Source organism: Cydia pomonella, chromosome 13 (assembly GCF_033807575.1).
Source record: "Cydia pomonella isolate Wapato2018A chromosome 13, ilCydPomo1, whole genome shotgun sequence".
Classification (NCBI taxonomy): domain Eukaryota; kingdom Metazoa; phylum Arthropoda; class Insecta; order Lepidoptera; family Tortricidae; genus Cydia; species Cydia pomonella.
The window spans coordinates 6,156,030-6,175,459 of record NC_084715.1 but is presented as its reverse complement, the minus strand read 5'-3'; the positions used below and the strand labels follow the sequence as shown (position 1 = coordinate 6,175,459).

At 36.9% G+C, this 19,430-nt stretch overlaps 1 protein-coding gene across 3 annotated transcripts in view; it reads left to right on the top strand.

Annotated features, from left to right (window-relative positions):
• The first annotated feature begins 806 nt into the window (after positions 1 to 806).
• The window catches only part of LOC133524039 (uncharacterized), a 74,612-nt gene continuing 55,988 nt past the window's right edge, over positions 807 to 19,430 (top strand). The window contains exon 1 of one of the 3 annotated variants that reach the window (XM_061859815.1): positions 807 to 1,144. In XM_061859815.1, the coding sequence (XP_061715799.1) occupies positions 1,087 to 1,144 (58 nt within the window). In that variant the 5' untranslated portion in view covers positions 807 to 1,086. The remainder of the gene's footprint in view (positions 1,145 to 19,430) is intronic. The other 2 variants (XM_061859813.1, XM_061859814.1) reach the window with 2 other exon arrangements.

Here is a 19,430-nt window from a genome sequence, read left to right as displayed (position 1 = left end):
AATTGAGTTCCAAAAATTATTTATGAAAATTAGAATGAAGTTACAAGTATCTCAAGCTATTGTGTTACATAAATTTTATTTCGATTTTAGTAAAAGAATATCAATGCGGCAATAACATTCAATTGAAACTATATCTTAATTCTATTCGGAAAATTCTAGTTTTAGTTATTAGATCTCAATCCGATATGATACTGATCTGTCAGTGTCATATCAATATCATATTGGAATGAGAACTAACAGGCCAATTCCAATAATATACTTACCTATGGAAGGTAGAGGCAAGGAACGGAATCTCCTTAGGCAGAACTGTTGCAAAAGTGTAAAGCTGTCAGCTATAAATAATAGTTCCAAATCTCTCCAGAGTAGCGCTAGAGTAGCTAAGAACCTAGGCGTCATTGACGGAGTGAAGTGCGCTGTCTATGATTAGATTTTTTTCTCAAGTATTCTAGGTATAATAGCGCCACCTATTTATGTTTTTTTGTCGGACACTTTTTGGTATATGGAGATTCTGTTCCTTGCCTCTACCTTCCATAAATATACCTACCTGACTTTTGACACTGACAGATATGTTGAAAAGAGAATTAATAACTAAAACTCGAATCGGCCTGTAAAACTACATAGTATTGGCCGGTATGTCCCTGAAATCGTCCCAAGAGCCAAAAAACCGCCAAGCTAGGTTAAAATACACTTACCAAACTAAAAATCACCCTCATAACTAAAAATATAATAAAACATAAGTGCAATTTGTATTCGATCATTCCTGTCAAGCCTGCACGAAAACAAACACTAGCCTTAAATAAAAAAAGAAAAGTCCAAGCCACGACACGCTACGCGTTGCTACGGGCCAGTGCTACGGCGTAGCCCGATGTAGCCGCACGGCGCTCTGCGCTACGGATGCTACGAAAGTGCGAAAAGTATTCGTAGTGTTGGAAATAGTAATAATAAAAAATAATAATAGCAAAAACTTGGAATAGTAGAAGTCGGTTTTAAGTTTGAGTAAATAAAGTCTATAAAAAGTTAAAAGTGCTTGTGTATATTTTGGAGAAGTGATGATTTAGATTTATGTAATTTGTTATTGAATTGAAAATGACTGTAGAGTTATTACATTTATTGCAGTATGAAACAAAAACAGTAAACACAAAAAGTAAGTTTTTAAATATTTTTTACCTATCTTCTTCTAACTTAATAAGTTTTAAATACTCGTAATTTTGTTAATATAGTTAATTATGTGATTGTATCGTGTGATGTGTACAATGTATTTAATCCAATTTCGAAAATAACATTGACTATAATATTATGTGAAAATGTAGCTCAATTTTATCCTTACAATGCAGGTTTGCCATTAATTAACACAATTAATGAAATATATTTCATATATTTAATTTAAGCTATCTTAAAACCTTTTAAAACAAGTATATTTCCAAAACATTGCATTTTGAAATTATTATTTTCTCTTTTCAACGAGTAGAACGCAATTTTTTTTTTTTTTTTTTTTTTTATTATTAACTATTAATTTTGAAACAAGATTTAACACAAAAAGCCACTATTGAAAACCTCTAGGGTTTATGTAATAGTTGGCGAGATCGCGCGGACCGATCCGCGTATGCTTAATACCATTATTACATACTTAGTTATATTTTCCTGTCGAAGCTGTTATTGTATCTATCGTTTAAATATCGGCCTTATGTACGAGACAGTAGAATCAATTTACAACGACAGCTCTTACAGGTGATCAGTAAACTTAATTTATCTTTAAACATTATCTCTGTACTTATATCTAATATACATTACTCTGGGCTTAGGTAGTATTTTTTTAGTAATGACATACATTTGACATGGTTTCCTTCAATTAAGGTCTTATACGCGTACTTAGCTATATATATATATATATATAGTTACGTCCTCTTAGATAATGAGGTCTCAGTCCTGTAAAGCGTTATTTGCTGAGCATTAGATTATGACCCACTATTCGGAGTACATTTTTGAGGACATTATGTTCACGCGTAAACACCTGTCTCAATTTAAGCGAGTGGAGGTTATGGGAAAAAGCCTCCGGAGCACGGGAAAACTTCGGACTGTTCCGCGTCTCACAGAAGTGCATGCAAATACCCGCGAGTAGTGGGTCCGACTTTCTACGAGCATCTGCCTAATCATATAAAAATTAGACATGTGATGCAACATTCATGCGCACACTAAGAATCTTTTTACTAAAAAAATCCCTCTACTCAGTTAAGGAATATCTTTCAAAATAGACTGACTCTGACCAACTACATGTAGATTGTAAATTCTAATGTATATTGTTATGTTATTGTTATTTATTTTTAAGGTTTTTGTTTTCAGTTAACATTCTTTATTTTATTTTCTACTTGACATTGTATGAATATCAAACCTATTCATCGATAGATACTCTGTATTACCATGGTACAATGGTTTTTTATTGCTATTACTCGTATTACTATTAATTATTTGTGACATTCTATGATTTATATATTTAATTATACTTTGACATGGCAAATATTTTATGATAAATTTATATACCATTGTATATAACTACATCTATAACATTAAATTGTATTGTAATAATATTACATTTTAAATTGAATTATTAGATTTTACATTGTATTCGATGATCACTATACGATAAGTAATTGCTTATGTATCCTTTTATATGAACTATGAACATTGTATTGAGAGATAAATAAACTAAACTAACTTCCCCGCACATTAAACTTAAAAAAAAAATTTGATACGCCCAATAATACCATAACAATTTTTTTTAATTATTTCTGACTTGCATGTGTTTTGCAAAATGTTAAAAATTTAAACTACAATCATTTAACTGGAAAAAACGTATTATCTTCAAAATATTCTCTTTTCACTTTGATACAGAAACGCAAAGATTTACGATACCAAATATTTACCTAGATTATTAATTTTATTTTGTTAAAATCTTATGATATCCTCGAAAGCACATAAAATTCCTTTTAATGCATTAACACCCTTATTCATAAAACTTAGCAAGCCTTTGTTAACTCTTTCTCTTTCTAACAAACACCGATGTCAGAATGACAATGACAAACGATTATCAATGGCAGGATAAGGTGACAGTCCATTTCCGACCGCAGCTGCACTACTGCTCCGACACTACTGCAGCTGCCTGAAAGCGTCGTTGTTATTGTCAATTTCCATAGTGAAATGAATGACAATCCCGACTGCACGTAGCATGGTGATTTTAGCGTATTTGGCGTAGCAATGCATTCAGACTGTATTACTGCCACTGCAGACCGCATCACGTCAAATCTGTCATCGAAACTGAAGTGTTTTTGGTCACAGATGTAACTAGTTCTAAGCAAGAGAATATAATACCTACATTCTATAGTAGATTATTAACCAAGGGTGAACGCCAATAGTGAAAGTGTAGTAACATCATACTATACAGGTTAGGCGGTTTTGCCGTGCCAAAATGTGAAAGTATCGTAACATCATACTATGCAGCATGTTTATTTTGCCGTGCCAAAATGTGAAAGTGTCGTAACATCATATTATACAGGCTGTTTATTTTGCCGTGCTAAAATGTGAAAGTGTCGTAACATCATACTATAAAGGGTGTTTATTTCGCGATTTCAGGGTTGGTCCCGTAGTAAAAGTTGGTCAGTATGACCTATATATTCACCTGTAATTTATTGCAGGTGTCTAAATAAACATTCTGTATAATGTAGTTTATGGTGACACTTCCTCACTTATTTTGACAGTTAATGTTACGTCAAGTATGCTATTAGAATTGGGTAAGATTGTTCCATACTCATAATATTTGTGGCCACGGCCGGAAAACTTCCCTCTTGGTCGCTTGCCATAAGGACGCCTTGTCAGGTTATCCGTATAAAGATGCAAGCAAATCTCGTCCTTATGGCAAGCGACAAAGTGGGACGTTTTGCCGGCCCTGGTCACATTTATTTATTGTACGCGTTGTATGGTAGTTTTAGGTACAAATGGTAACATTCAAAATAAACTAGCCACTAACACTAAATGTCTCATAAATGATTTTAGGACTTTATTCTGATATGATGGCTATATTAAGATTCAAAACAAGTTTTATATCCATATCTTTTTCATATTTCTGATCTAATAATTACGGTATATTTCCTTGTAACTGTCGAAATCTAAATTTCAAACTATACATCAGAAAACGTTAGCTTGTTATTCAACGTAAATTGGATCTTAAAACCGCGAATTAAGGTATACATTTCTATGGAGGTTTAAAATCGTGTGCTCGGCGATATCGCTATCAATATTTCATAGTTGTGATGACATTTGACGGCAACAAAAGGAATTGATATTTACTGTAATAATATGTGACTGCTGCTATTACGCTTTGTACAGGTTTTCAGAAACAGATCAGTAGGTGTTATAAACAGAACCCCTAGTGTAAATTTATTCGATAGTCTGACGTGACGTACGCGTTTGCGTTAAGTCTCATTTTGTATCCTACCGGTAAGGGCATGCGAATTTTAATCCTGAGGTCGCGAGTTGAAATCCTGGCTCGTAGGGTACCTCTTAGCCTCGCACCTAGGTACAGTCGAGGAAATTGATTCTTTAGCAGTTAACGTGTCACGTTACAATGGACAGTTCTTACCATAAGTATGTACAGCCAAATTTACTTGAACCGCAAGTTGCTAAAGAATCAATTTCCGCGACCGTACCTACCTACCAATTAGTATTTCGGAACTTATGTACGATAAACCATTTGATATTTACCCGTCTCTTTTCCGAGGAAACCGGACTGTCTAAACCCAACCAAGCCTAATTTCCCCTCTAGGTTACGGTCAGATCGGAGAGTCGCTTTTGTAAAAACTAGTATCTACGCCAATTCTTGTGATTAGTTACCAAGCGGACCCTAGGTTCCCATGAGCAGTGCCAAAAAATCAGTCCAACGCCAGGAAGATGATGAAGAACGGGGTATAATACTGCGAGCTTATATCTAATCTATTCACCTTTAAAATTACGGGCATATTATTAACCGGACAACTAAAATATTACACGGGAACTTTCATTGGCCATATAATAATATAATTCGGCTTTGATTACTTAGTTGACCGGTTAAATACGTGCCTAAAGTATATGGCGAGGTATGAAGGTTTGGGGTATGAGGGCATTTTTTAGCGGAGCACGCACGCGGGTGCTATTGTAGGTAAAATCCGCCGCAGGCGTCCGCACCAGTTTGCGTTGCTCATACTATTTTTCATTCATTAGTTCGCTCATCCGCTCCGTGCAACCGCGCCAGGTAGCGGACGCCCTGAGTAAGCATAATAGCCCACACTTAAGCTATTTCAACAAAATTATTAAATTGGCATCAATGAAGACAATTACAATGCGTCATTTTCATTACTCTAATGGGCTACGATACGTATCGTATCGATTGCGACTGTTATTATCGGCGTTTTGACTATGGGTCATCAAAATGTCAAATGAACTCGCCTTGGCTCGAAAATCAAATATTAGGGATGGTATGTCTTTTCCCAATACGGAACAATGGTGTTCCGGACATTTGGAAGGCGAGCTGCCAACATGTAGATGCCTTTTTGACACTTTAATGAAATTTAAGGGTGTACCCCTTAGCTCCCCTTAGTACCCTCAGCGGATACTGCCCTTGCCCGTGTCATGGGCCATGGGACACACGCAGAGGTGGCACCCGCCAGGGTATAAGAACTATTGTTGAGAGTTGATGGAGTCTAAAATGAATTAGAGTCAGACCAAGCTAAGTTGGCAGCTATTTTGAAGACTCAGTCTGTGCAAGTGTTAAGTAAACGTCATAATTTCATACAAGTTCAGGCTGAGCTTCTACTTATCTTGGTCTGACAGGCTTTTGGGTGTAAGAGATGGACTTAATAGTGGGCTACGCGAAAAATAAATGGACACCCTGTCTTATAAACTTATACAATTTAACTTCCGACAGACGGTTAATCGCCCCCACAAGATGCGCCACCACAAAAAGCGACATCTAGGATGGCTAAAGGGGAACACCGTTGTGAGGGCTGAGGGTAGAGAGTGTACTTGAACATACTTATGTTTCTACATGTAAGGGATGGTATTATTATTACGTTTACATTGCTATAGTATACTGGCTTTTAGCCTTGACATTTCTGACAGCATTAACCTTTTAATCGACAGTCGTCAAAATACGTCAACTGTTCTAAATGTTTAAAATTTCAACTTTCAAACAATAATACCAAGGCAACATACAGACGGAATAATAAGTGTTGAAAATAAAAAATGTTTTTATTTTTATTTTTGCAAAAAATGTAATTGAAAAATTCTTATATTGTTCCCAAATATTTATTATAATAAATATATATTTATTATATATTATGATTCAATAATACCTATTCGCCAGTTTAAAAAAATGATAAAGTATTTTTGAGCTATCTGATATACAAAAAAATATAAGTTCTTAAATGTATACGTTGATTTCAGTTCTGATATGAAACATCAATAAAATAGGTCGTTTCGAAAGAATTCTGAGCTTTATGATACTCATATCGAAATATTATCTTCTCCGTATTTTCCAAGGAATTTAATCTAATCTGGGATATTAAAAGCAGCATTAAATTAAATTGATTGAGGAACCGAGATAAGATGCTTGCGAATAATATACAGGATGGCGTCGGAAAATTTTATTGCCCATTATCTTATAAATACACGATTGGGGTGAAATTAATCCTTTTTAGTGATGTAAAACATAATACGAGTAGGTATATGGAGGATTGTGCTTATAATACCAGTCATCCTCCTTTTATTCTGTGCGTTATTTTCTTAGCCAAGATAAAAAATCTTTGGTCGACAAACGCCAATCGAAAAGTAAAAAAAATATCGGAATAATGGCGTAGCGTGTCTTCGCATCTGCGAGGCCCTTTTCTTTCAATGTGCCCGAAGGGGCCTCGGGACGCGAGGCTGTGGGCGAAGGCCCACTTTGCCCACGCCTAGCCACGTCACTGTCGATAAACGGAATAATCTAATTTCTATAAATTAGTGACAGGTTTCGATTTCGTTTTCTATAAACGGTTGTCATTTGTCTAGGCTGCTGTTTTATTTACATATTTGGTTTACCAAATAGACCATGACCGTTAATGGTGCCAGAGAGTAATAACCTGAACTCTTATAATATATATACCAACGTCCATCATAACGATTGTGTTTTATTATTTGTAGGTGCTCGTATTGGCCGATAAAATTCATTTCATTAATGCTCAAGTTAGAAGATCCTTCAACTTTTAGGTTGTGCATTTTCTGTCGGTTTCTAAGTAATGGAATTGGTATATTTAATAGCAAACTCACCGTGACTGGTAACGTTGCCTGAGAGCAACAAACTGTAGCCAAAGTTTAAAAATGAATGAATTTCCAATTTTTCGATTTTTCGATTATATCTCGGAAAGAAATAGCCACTGCACATATACAAAATTAAAGTTGATTAAATTTTTACAAGCTACACCCCTCCCTCCCACCTCAAGGGCCCGGGATTTTTTATATGTTCACCTCCTAACTAGTCCAGACAAAGTTACTGTCAAAACTTGTGTTCCGAGTATTTCTCTGTATAGGTACCAAAGAGAATTTGAAATAGAGATGGATTGTCAAAGAAAACTTTGTAGCCACAATAAATTTACTGCCATCTTTCGACACATGATTAAAACTTAAGGAACACCATTTGACTTTGATATTTTTTCACTTATATGTATTAAAGATCAAAGGTGGCGCAATCGAATAGATCAAAGGCCAAAGGTATGGCGGCATCGTTCCGAGCCGGTTTTCGAAAGTTTCTTTGACAATCCACGTCTATTTCAAATTCTCTATGATATGTAGGTACTTTTTTGTTGCTTGACCTAATAGCCAATATTGTTATTTGTATTAATAAATGTGTGTTATAATACAAAATACCTATAATATTGCCAACGTCCATAGTTACGATTGTGTTCTATTATTTGTAATGCTCGCATTGGTTCCAAGGCATTACTTGGATGTTTTATTCAACCGATCGATACCATAAGCGAGGGACGATTGATTCGGTCGCAAGAATAACATGACAACGTTGCCATGAGTACGAGTAGGTTCGAGGTTTTACACTGTCAGTCTCTATCGCCCCTATTTAGAGGAGTGATAGAGACAATAGCGTTTCGTTTTCTATCCACGATTGTCATCTCAACTAGGCCAGCAGGGGGGGCGAAAGTGTTCTTTTCGGGCATTCCCGGCTCCGTTCGGCTCAGCATTGCTCCGAGCAATTATTAGGGTTGGCACAACTTGACGTGTCTACGTGTACGACCACAGATAAGATAATGACGTGAATTTTGACAACCCTAGATAACCGAAAGGGATAGTACCATACATAAGAAAGGGACAGCATGAATCTTCACTGAATCGCTGTCAAATTTCAGTTTTTAGTTTCTTTTCTGTACGGTAGTACTATTACTTATTCTGTGGCTAGGCCCCCTGAGTGGACAGCCGCAATTGCGGATTTGCGGCAGCAATGTAGTCGATATTCTGGTTACGCTGCATCACTGCAATAGTAACGCTGGTCCGGACTGCACGGCTCCATAAATGTCATCGGGCGGACGGGAATCAAGCGTTTCTTATCCCCCCCTCCAGTAAGAGGGTGGGAGAGATAAGCCGGAGCTGCCGGAGGGCGCCATGATGGAATGTCATCGATCCCAGTGTGCCCTCACAAACGGCAAAGAGAGTGAAACGCCGAAGTCTAGTCGGTATAGCGGGTAGGGCCAAATTCCGCCTCCCCCCCCTCATGCCAGGAGATGGGAAAGGAGCGGCAAGTCCCACACACCGTGCGAAAATGCATTCCCACTCCTTAAAAATAAACAGTAACGCTGGTGTAGTCTAAATCCAAACGGTACCTTTACCCCAAAAATAGACATTCTGCACGCTCTAGAACCCAAACACTAAAACAAGTAAATCTTCTTCTGTAGAATAGATTACCGCATCCTACATTAGCACAGGTGGTCGCAAATCACCGTAATAATCGCTTTCTGAAACTTTCCACAAGTTTTCGAAAGGTATTCAACTGTTTTATGGCCCGTTGGAGTTGTTCACGCGAAGCATCTATTGTTTTATGTTGCTTGAGCTAGGTATAGTGGGATAACTTAGGACACGACATAATTTAGGGAAATAACAAATATTTACTAAACTAGAAGCAATTTTAGCCGGGCTAAGATGACCGGTTTTTTATCATCTGTCATCATACCTGTCACGTTCTAACAAATATGTAAGTGCGAAAGTGACGCATGTCATGTTAATTGATAAAAATGCGACCGATACCACCGCTGCTGTAACAACAGTAAGTGAGATACCTCGGTAAGCATTGCAGTAGCGTGATAACAATACAATAAACATTGAAGTATCGGTTTTCACCGATCTATTTCAATTTGCACTATGAATACCAATCGAGAGCTTATTCAGAAACTTATAAGTATGATACCCATTCGATTTAAGTATTTGCATCACACGAGTCCACGATTACGTTAAAATATACAAAGATTGATTGAAGCATAGATAAATAACTAAGCATAGAATGCTCACTCCATACATCAGTTTTTCTTACCAAAACGCTTATTATTTTCGTAGTCGACATCAGCGGTACGGATAAATCCGCTACTTGACACTAGATGTCACAAGTGTCGCGCCTGACGAAAAGTGTATTGCTCAATAATTTACAACTGATATTACAAGCAGAAGGAGTTGAAAATAGAGTTCCGGTTAATCCGGTTATAATGTATGTATATACTATGTATCTTTAAGTATTTAAATAAAAGTAAACAAAGAATTTGTACGTTTTCGAGTAGTTATAACATTTATTGGTTAACCAACTAAATACAAAACCGCCTGGATCTGTCAATGAACGACCTGACTTTAGCCTACATTATTTGATCATGTAATATTTGAGGGTAGATTTTGTTTACTTTTATAATATAGAAGATACAGAATATAGCTGATAATTGTTGAGCATCAGACTTTTCGTTCGTCGCGACATCTATTGTCAAGTAGCAGTACTGATAAATCCTCTACTTGACGCTAGATGTCGACTACGAAAATAATAAGCGTTTTGGTAAGAAATGACACTTCATACATCAGTTTTCTTACTTCATAAGTAAGAAAGTAAGTATAGAGAGTCCTCTCAGACTCTTAGTATGTTTATCTGGACACCACAAGATATAATCGTACCAATTTAAAAAACTACACGAATTATTTCCCCTGATTGCCCATATTCGGCTTAATTTGACATGGCCAACTTATTTTTTTATATAAAATAAAAGGGAATCAAAGCAAATCTTTTCCATTTTCAATGGATCCACATGGAGTTTTAGGGTTTCGTAGTTAGCAACCCTTATAGTTTCGCCATATCCGTCTGTCTGTCAGCGGCTTAGCTCCGTGATCGTTAATGCTAGAGACCTGAAATTAGGCACGAATATATAAATCAGTTATCCCGACAAAGTCGTAAAATAAAAAGGAGAAGGAAAAAAAATTAAGGGTCGCTCGCCTACACGGAAAGTGGGGATGTTTTTTTTTTCGGTTCAACCCTTTAGTGTGGGGTGACGTTAGATAGGTCTTTTGAAACTAAACTGGATCTGCAAAAAACATGATTTGATAAACGTAATATTTTCAGAAATAATCGCTCTGTAAGAAAAAAAATGTGTTTCCCCCCTCTAATATTACCTCTAACTTCTGAACTATGGGTCCAAAATATGAAAAAAAAATCGTGAAAGTAAAGCTTAGTAAAGACTTTCAAGGAAAACTAGGGCGAACCTGATCGGCTAAGCTGTTTTTGAGTTTTGGCAAAAAATCTACCTTGACGGACGGGTAACTTCGGAACTCTCCACCAGGGATCGGAAACCGGTATTTTTTGTATGGGAACGAAAACGGTATTTTTTCGTTCTTTGTTAATTATTTCATTTCTAATTGGGCAATCTCATAATACGAAGTCGTTATCTAAAAACACAACCGAGTCCTATATTTGGAGTATAAAATAAACCGAAATATATGTTTATTTCAAAGTTTTTCTAAAAAACCGGTTCCGATCCCTGCTCTCCACTGAGCATGGCCTGACATGCTTTTGGCCAGTTTTTTTTTTTATATTTGGTCAGCAGGTAACTAAGCTTGATATTTATAAACTAAAAATTTCAATCATGATGAACAGTTACGAAAAAACGAAGTTTTCTTAAATCGCCTATTTTATCTCTTTGTTAAGCTACCTTAAGGTATTACTATATCAATTTTAAAACTACAGGAATTATTTCTCCTGATTTTATTAATTTTCTTGAATTAATAGGCCAATGCCGCGAACAATTCACACGGAATCAAGATTATACCGGGTGTCACCTGTAACATAAGCAAAAAATTTAACTGTAGACTGTACTTCTCAAACTGACCAACATTTGTTCAGCGACTTTAAAAAATGATGAAGATTTTAGACTTCCTATTTTTCATACAAATTAAATATCATCTTCAATGTACGCTGTCATCAGTGTGGAAAAAATGGGGATGGAATGACCAAGAAAGCTGCGAGTGCGGATTCCCAAAGCAAACTGTTCGGCATATCGTTTTGGAGTGCCCACTGACAAAATACGATGACGCAGTGGAAGATTTTAAAAACATAACGAGTGCAGCCATTACCTACTTGGAGAAATGTAGATATAGATCATAAACTAATAGTTATTATTCTAACAGACAAATTACTTGAGTGAGCGAGTCGTATGTGTTGGCATATTATTGTATCGATTAACGTAAGTTTACTAAGTAATAAGTTTTGATTTCTTTGTTCAGTATATAATATAATAAGTATTAATATTTAAAAATATTAGTGGTAACACGTTGTAAAAAAAAATCTAGTGCTAACCACCATTTATCTGTTAACCTGTTGCTACCGGTGGGAACCTATAATTGGCTCTTTGTTATCTATATATATAACTATTGTACAATTTATAGCTGTTGGTTCTCCGAACAATATATAAATATAAATATATAAATATAAATAAATGAAATGTAGAGTGTAGTAGTAATTGCCATACGATAAATAAATAAATAATCAGTGTAATTGAGGTTGCTTGTCACCTTGGAGAATTTAACAACTGAAGACGCCTTTAAGAGTTTACCCCTCTGTCGAAAAGCTTGGCCAATGGCCATATGTATTGTATGGACTGACGTTTATCTGACATGGCTATTTGTACGTTACGTAGAAATAGGCATACATTTGACGTGCCCCTCCCCCGCAAAAATCGACAGACTGTTTTGTACAGAAAATTCAAGTCTGTGTCAAGGCGTCTCCAGTTTTTAAATCCTCCAAGCTTGTCACGCTTTAAACTAAACAAGATTCGCAATACATTACGTCTTTGAATAAACTTAAAAGTATGCTAAAAATCAAAATACAAGTTATTTTTAAAAGTAGCTGTATAAATGTTGGTCAGTTTGAGGAGTACAGCCTACGGTTTAATTTTTTGCTCGTGTTACAGGCCACACCCGGTATTTGCATGGGCAACCAATCCAAAACCTTACTAGGTAAAACTGTGACCGCGGCCGACAAAATGTCTCACTTTGTCGCTTGCCATAAGGACGAGATTTGCTTATATCTTTGTACGAATAAAAATAAGTGAAAATAAGTGTATTTCTATAAGTGCGAACCTGTAATTGGCTCTGTAATTCTATTGTAAGTGCTAGATATACATATATAGCGCTGTTGGTCTTCCATATACTAAAATAAAATAAAATAACCTGTCTTGGCGTCTTTATGGTAAGCGAAAATGTGGGACGTTTTGCCGGCCGGGGTACAATTTGGCTTGATACATAAGAATCACGAAAACATGTTTAGTTTTGTATAGCCTTATACAAAAGCAGTATAATTTTAGTATAAAATACCTATAATACCGGAAATACGTGACGAGCAAAATTTTAAACAGAAGTATACTTTCAGAGTTATTGAGGTAAAACATTCAAACCCCCGCGCTTGCCATATCTTGCGTCGCAAGTTTCGTGCGGTGCGCCATATCTTTTGTCCCCTTCTAATTTCCATGGTTTACGCCTCCTCTTAAGAACCAAAATTATGTAGCAATTTTACTCGTAGGTAAAGATACTCGTAGTGCGTGTATATATTTGTGTCATTCTCGACGACGTGCCGTGACACGTATTGTGATGTTATTAAAGGTTAAATTTGACAAATCTGCGCGTCATAGTGGATGACACGATTTATATTTCGAACACGTCGTTCGCTTTTCATTCTTTCCTCATGTAATAGTATATTGTGTATTAAGGACGGCAAACAAGAATTTAGGAACGAGTGTGTATTTTACCTCGAAGCCGAAGGTGAGGGCTTAATTAATACGAGTCCTTAATTCCTGTACCGCCCGTGGCACATAAAGTTTTTTTCAACATACTTGTGTGGAAAAAAGGAAAATAACTTCTGCCTAACTTACGCAACGTATCGCCTAGCAAGTGTGACGAAATGTGCGAAAAATAAGGAATTTGAAACGGGACGAAAAATAAAACACATCCGAAGGGAGTGTTTTGAATCGACACAAGTTGCGAATTACCTATTCGCACATGTATCGTACAACGTTTTACATTACAGTAGATATGGCCCTTTAAATTTTCGACATAGTTACGTAATGTGCTAATTATACTAACTAGTGCGGTAAAGTATTAGCACCATATGTTCTATAAAGCCTGACCAGTAATATATGATCATGCGCCATATTGCGGAATTCATTGGAACTAAATTTTTCATACTAAACTGAACTGTCACCCTATGCATGAGAAAAAAGCGCCCTCTTGACAATGATCATATATTTCTGGTCGGGCTTTATAAGTGCATTATCGTCCTAAGTCGAAATTTAGGATTTACGGACCGCATCTCTTACGGGTAATAACACCTTTTATGAGAATGTGTGATGAAAAATCGGTTACAAGTAAAACTAGTCTTGTAAAAATAGACTTCCGAAGGTTGTAGTACCTAAATATTCGATGTCGAGCCGAGATATTTATATCGCGCAGCGCTACGAGAAACCTTGGAAATCGTGATTTTATCGCTATATGAAGCATCAAGGTATGTAAGATGCCAATTTTTTTTCATATTTTATCCAAATGATGCAAAAGGTAGGATACTGTTTTCGTATCTACCTTTCAGCGCAAACGACATAAAACTTAGTTAGGTCAAAAATCCTGTCACAAAGGTTTTTACTGATAAAATGTAATACAAACGTTTTAATAAAAAAAGTTTGCCATGATTTGAAGGCTTGTTTTATACTGATCAAAACGTAATATAATTACTTTAAAATTCGCATCATCGCGTCTTTATTTACTACTTGTTTACTTTGGGATTGTCGTTAGACGCAAATACGCGGCTGGATCGTGAAAAATGATACTTTACAAAAGAGTACAAATCAGTAGCTCATTAATAAAATGGGTACAATTGTTTATTTGTATGAATCTACTTTATAAGAACGTTATTTTATCACCAGCATTTAGTTCTCCGACTAATCTATACCTTCAGCTATTACCCTTCAAACTTAGTGTACTTTTCAGTTACACACAAATTTTTGACTGTCACCCAACGAGTAGGTTTGGTAAAATACGTACAGTTGCAATTTTGGCAATCCAATACACATGAATTCCTGATGGCAACAGAAACAAAAACAGAATTTATGGCAACAAAAAACAGAAAAAAACTAAGTATATCGTGTTGACTGTCTTCAGGTGGATTTGAAAAAGGCAGGCTGGCAGGTACTATCGGCGCGTTGTTTCATCTGCTACTTTTGATGATCAGTGCCCCTAGTGTAAATTTAGTCGATAGCGAAACGTGACGTACGCGTTTGCGTTAAGTCTCATTTTGTATGGGTTTTTGAACAGCGCGCCAAGCGGGACGTTTTGGAAAGTCAAAAATCTCATACAAAATGACACTTAACGCAAACGCGTACGTAACGTTTCGCTGTCGAAAATATTTACACTAGGGGTACTGTTCAATGTAGGCGTTAGGCTGCGGACTTGACGCACGCGGCGCACTACGCGGCGAGCGTGGCGGCGGGCGGCGCGGCAAGCGGCCGCCGCGGTCGTCCAGCGGGCCAAAAACGTTCGCATCTTTATCACCTGTCACCATGCCTGTCACGTAAATGTAAGTGCGAAAATGACAGGCATAGTGACAAGTGATAAAAATGCAACCATACTGCCACCGCAAAACGGGTTCATTTTATCGTGCCGCTCAGAACCGGGCGGGCGGGTGCGGTGACTCACGCGGCACGATCAAAATGACTTGAATGTACATGTTTTGGACGACAGCGCGGCGGCTTGCTCGCCGCGCCGCGCGCCGCGTGTTTCCGGTCCGCAGCCTTAAGCTTATATAAATTCACAGGGCACTAGCGTTAGCTTCTCAGTACAACTTGCACGTTATAATTTTGAACTTCTTACGTGTCCAATTAAGGGGAGACAATTATCTGTCTAGATGTATACGAGTAGGTATGTACTTATGTGATAAAATAGTTTCGTGATCAGACTTTTAAATGAACAATTTTTCAGTGTGACCTTTTCAATATTAAATTCTGGTATTCATCTACATTATTTTTTCCTTAAATGAATAAAATAACTAGGCAGAAAGGAAGAAATCACAAAATATATTTAATTTTGTTCATACCGATATTTAATAATACTGGAGCCTAATTTCCGACCGAAAACCCGATACTGACATAGTTTTCGGGCGTGTCATAGTTTTGTAAATTTGGTGTTGCCTCTATGTGACCCTAAATTTCGTTTCAAACTCATGTACCTATTGAAATCTCAATAAGTAGGTACACCGGAAATTCACGGCATGCTCTCTGTCAACCCCAATATTGTGTATTGTCATTTTTATAACCTGAGAATTTAGTACACGACTGGTACACTTCGACAAACTTTACATAATTACCTAGTAGTTAAATCCTTAAGGTATTAAAAGTACTAAAACGCAATGTGGGGTTGCCATAGAGCTTGACGTGGACATCATCATGTCAGGTTTATTATCTGAGTGACCCGTTTGTATATAAATAAGTAATTATCTCCATATAAAACACATACCTTTTGCGTGAAATAGTTGCTAGTGGAATTCGGACTACATAAATTCCAATTGAACGCATCACGGCTATCGCAGCCATTTCGGATGCCGCAATGGAATGAAATTAGAAAATGCCGAATATGTAGTCACGAGTTTGTGCTGACCACAGTTTACCTCCCATTAGATATCGCATTAGAGAGAATGTATACTCTGTCAAGTCAACTTTGTCAGTAAGTATAGTGCAGTCTCGATAATCCGGCATTTCGATGATCCGGTACACCCAGCCGGTACTAAAAGAGGTGCAAGTTATTATTCTATATCCAAAATTACTATGTGCGCTTACAATATCACTCTTGATTATCTTTATAAATGCCTAAAATCCAGATAACAGTACCATTTTCTTTGAAATAAGTATATTAGTATAGTGTATTGCTTCAAAATACTAAAAAGTACATCAATATAATAAGTAGATTTGCTCTAACTTTCAGTAATCCGAATTTTCTAGTAATCTGGCTCTTTTGTGTCAATTATTACGAAATTCAAAATTTGTATGGGAGATCAATCCCTCGCCTACATTTTTCATGCCGCCTATTTCTACAAAGTTGGCTTGCCAGAGTATGGTTTGTACAAATAATATGTAGCTACACAATTGCATGCGCACTTTATGAATTTTTGCGATCATAATGGGTCCATGCAATTTTGCAGTTCACTGTACAAATCTTATCTACAAAGTACGCGATGGTTAAATCAGTTATGTCTATAAATGTGTTTCTTGCGCAAACTTACCAAAAATTTTGAAGAGTTATCGCAAATTACCGGAAAAATTCACAGGAATTCACATTTCGATTCCCATAGAGGAATATGAGAAGCTTCCAATATTATTCCATGTGTAACTTTCTGATGGCAATATCAGTAGTTAGGTACGTCCAACGTTTATGATCTGTGTGTGATTAATAAATAATGTTTTGACCTTGACGTTACATAATGGCGTGAAAACAATTAATTAATTTGTTCGAATTGTATCGAAATTTTAATCTTTTTATTTTTTTGTCGGAAGGAGCATGTAGGTATAAATCATCCATCGAGTAGTAAACAGCGATCTGTGACGCTGATAAACTTTAAATATTCCGTGCCAACTAGACTGACAGTTGAAATGAACTTTACGTCAAAGAGTTTAAAGCTGAAATTCAATTGAAAGTTTTATAAAATTCTCTGCAGTACTAAATTTAAAGCTACGTATTTTTGGTACGGCAGTTCTTTTTGGCCTGCACGGTTGAAAAACGATAATTGAGAGTACGTGTTAAATAAGTGCCTACTAAGTACTACTGTAAGTGCTAAATAGTCAAGTGGGAGTCGTTCTCGCGTTTGAGTGTTCCGTGACATCATACAAATTTTTATAAGTAGTCCTTTTGTTAGGGTTCCGTAGCCAAAATGACAACACTACCCGTTTTTGGACAGTCGTGTAAAAATAGGTCATGTCTGCCGCCTGTCAGTCCATATGTCAGACCAATTTTATTGGATAAATATAAGCTATTTATTATTTGGAACGTATTCTGTAAGCAACTACTTTAGAGATTAGTTCAGAAGTTAAAATAATAAAAAATGTTTTTTTAGTGTGGCAGTGCCCTGTAACTAAAAATTCCTGCAGTCATGCAGTGGGCCGCATTAGAGTGAGACCACACTGGTGCGTTGCGTTGCGTTTGCGTCACGTCGTCGCAACGCATCAATGTGGCATGTCATAAAAAACATTTTTATTTGACTAGTGGATGACCCTGCCTATGAAGCCGATGGTCCCGGGTTCAAATCCTCGTAAGGGCATTTATTTGTGTGATGAACACGGATATCTGTTCCTGAGTCATGGGTGTTTTCTATGTATTTAAGTATTTATAAATATTATAGGTATAAATCGTTGTATAATTTCCCACAACACAAGCCTTATGAGCTTACTGTGGGACTTAGCCAATCTGTGTCCTTTAATATTTATTTATATATGTAAAGCGACGCAGCGTTGACGCTGCGACGACGCTTGCGACGCAACGCAACGCAACGCACCAGTGTGGCCTCACTCTTACTGGGTCGGTATTGCTATTGTAGTCTGCATCCAAACGGTACCTTAAGCCCGGTGCACTCAGCCGGGCCTTTGATTAGCGGTACGAGGTCTCTCAAATTAGTTCCCACCGACTGGTCTTTAACTAGACCAGTCAGGGCCCAGGGCTATTTTAACGACACAGCTTCGAAATAAAACGTTGCATCACTGTATTTGCGCATAGATTGAGTACCTAATCCCTGGCCAGTGAGTTATATCACAAAAAACGCGGTAATAAAAATAAAAAAACTAATTAAGTGACAGTCTTTTTGAGCTCAACGAGGGTGCGGAGTGTTAAGATCGGCAACGCGCACGTAACACCTCTGGAGTTGCAGGCGTCCCTATCCTATGCCTACGTACCCGCTACTGAGAATGTGTAGTATTCTACAGAGACCGTTTATCATAATGCTTGTTTTCCACCGACGTGGTATTAAAAAAAGAAAAAAAAAGCAAAAATGTTGCAATGCCTCGACTAAAAACCAAATTAGCTTGAATATTAGACGGATTAACAATTAAACTCTGTGACCCTACCAGACATAGAAGTTTTTGTGGCAATAACGACTTAACGAGTGCTTGAGAAAATGAAACATCGACAAATATGTTATCGATAAGTCAGTCATAGATTAATAATTAAAAGATGTAATTTCTACTTGCTGTAAATTACCAAGTTTCAAGAATGTAAATCAATTCCATAATTTCTTGATTACACATATATTTAGTACTTGCATATATAAATAGAAAATAGACATGTCGATATTTGATTTTGTCAATCACTTTATTTTGCCACAAAAACTTCGATATCTGGACCCTACACAATGCCCTGAGACTGTGGGGTCGCGTAATGCATCGCAGCCATAACGTGTTTTGTAGTTTTTTTAATTTTAAGAACGTAATTTAATTTGTTCTTAGAGTATTAATGCCAGCGCCATCTCTCTTCACGTGCCCGGAATCTCTTGAGTTTGATTCTCTTAGGAGATCGAACCATACTGTTCTACCTCAGGGATGGCCAGGGGCCGCCACAAGCCTTCGGAAATTTCGACCTATGCCATCGAGCTTGCGTAAACGGAAGACGCTGGTTTGATTCCAGCCCTGAGCGCTGGAGGCTTTGGTATTTTTTTCCTTTGTATATGACATTTATTTCGTTTAAGGTCTACTTTGTCGACGACATTACACGCAAGGGAGCACCTGCGAAAATGTGTACTGTGATGGTTAAAAACTTTCAGTGTTTTTGAAGATAATTGGCAACAATTATGCATTTGAATTCAGAACTATCGCCCA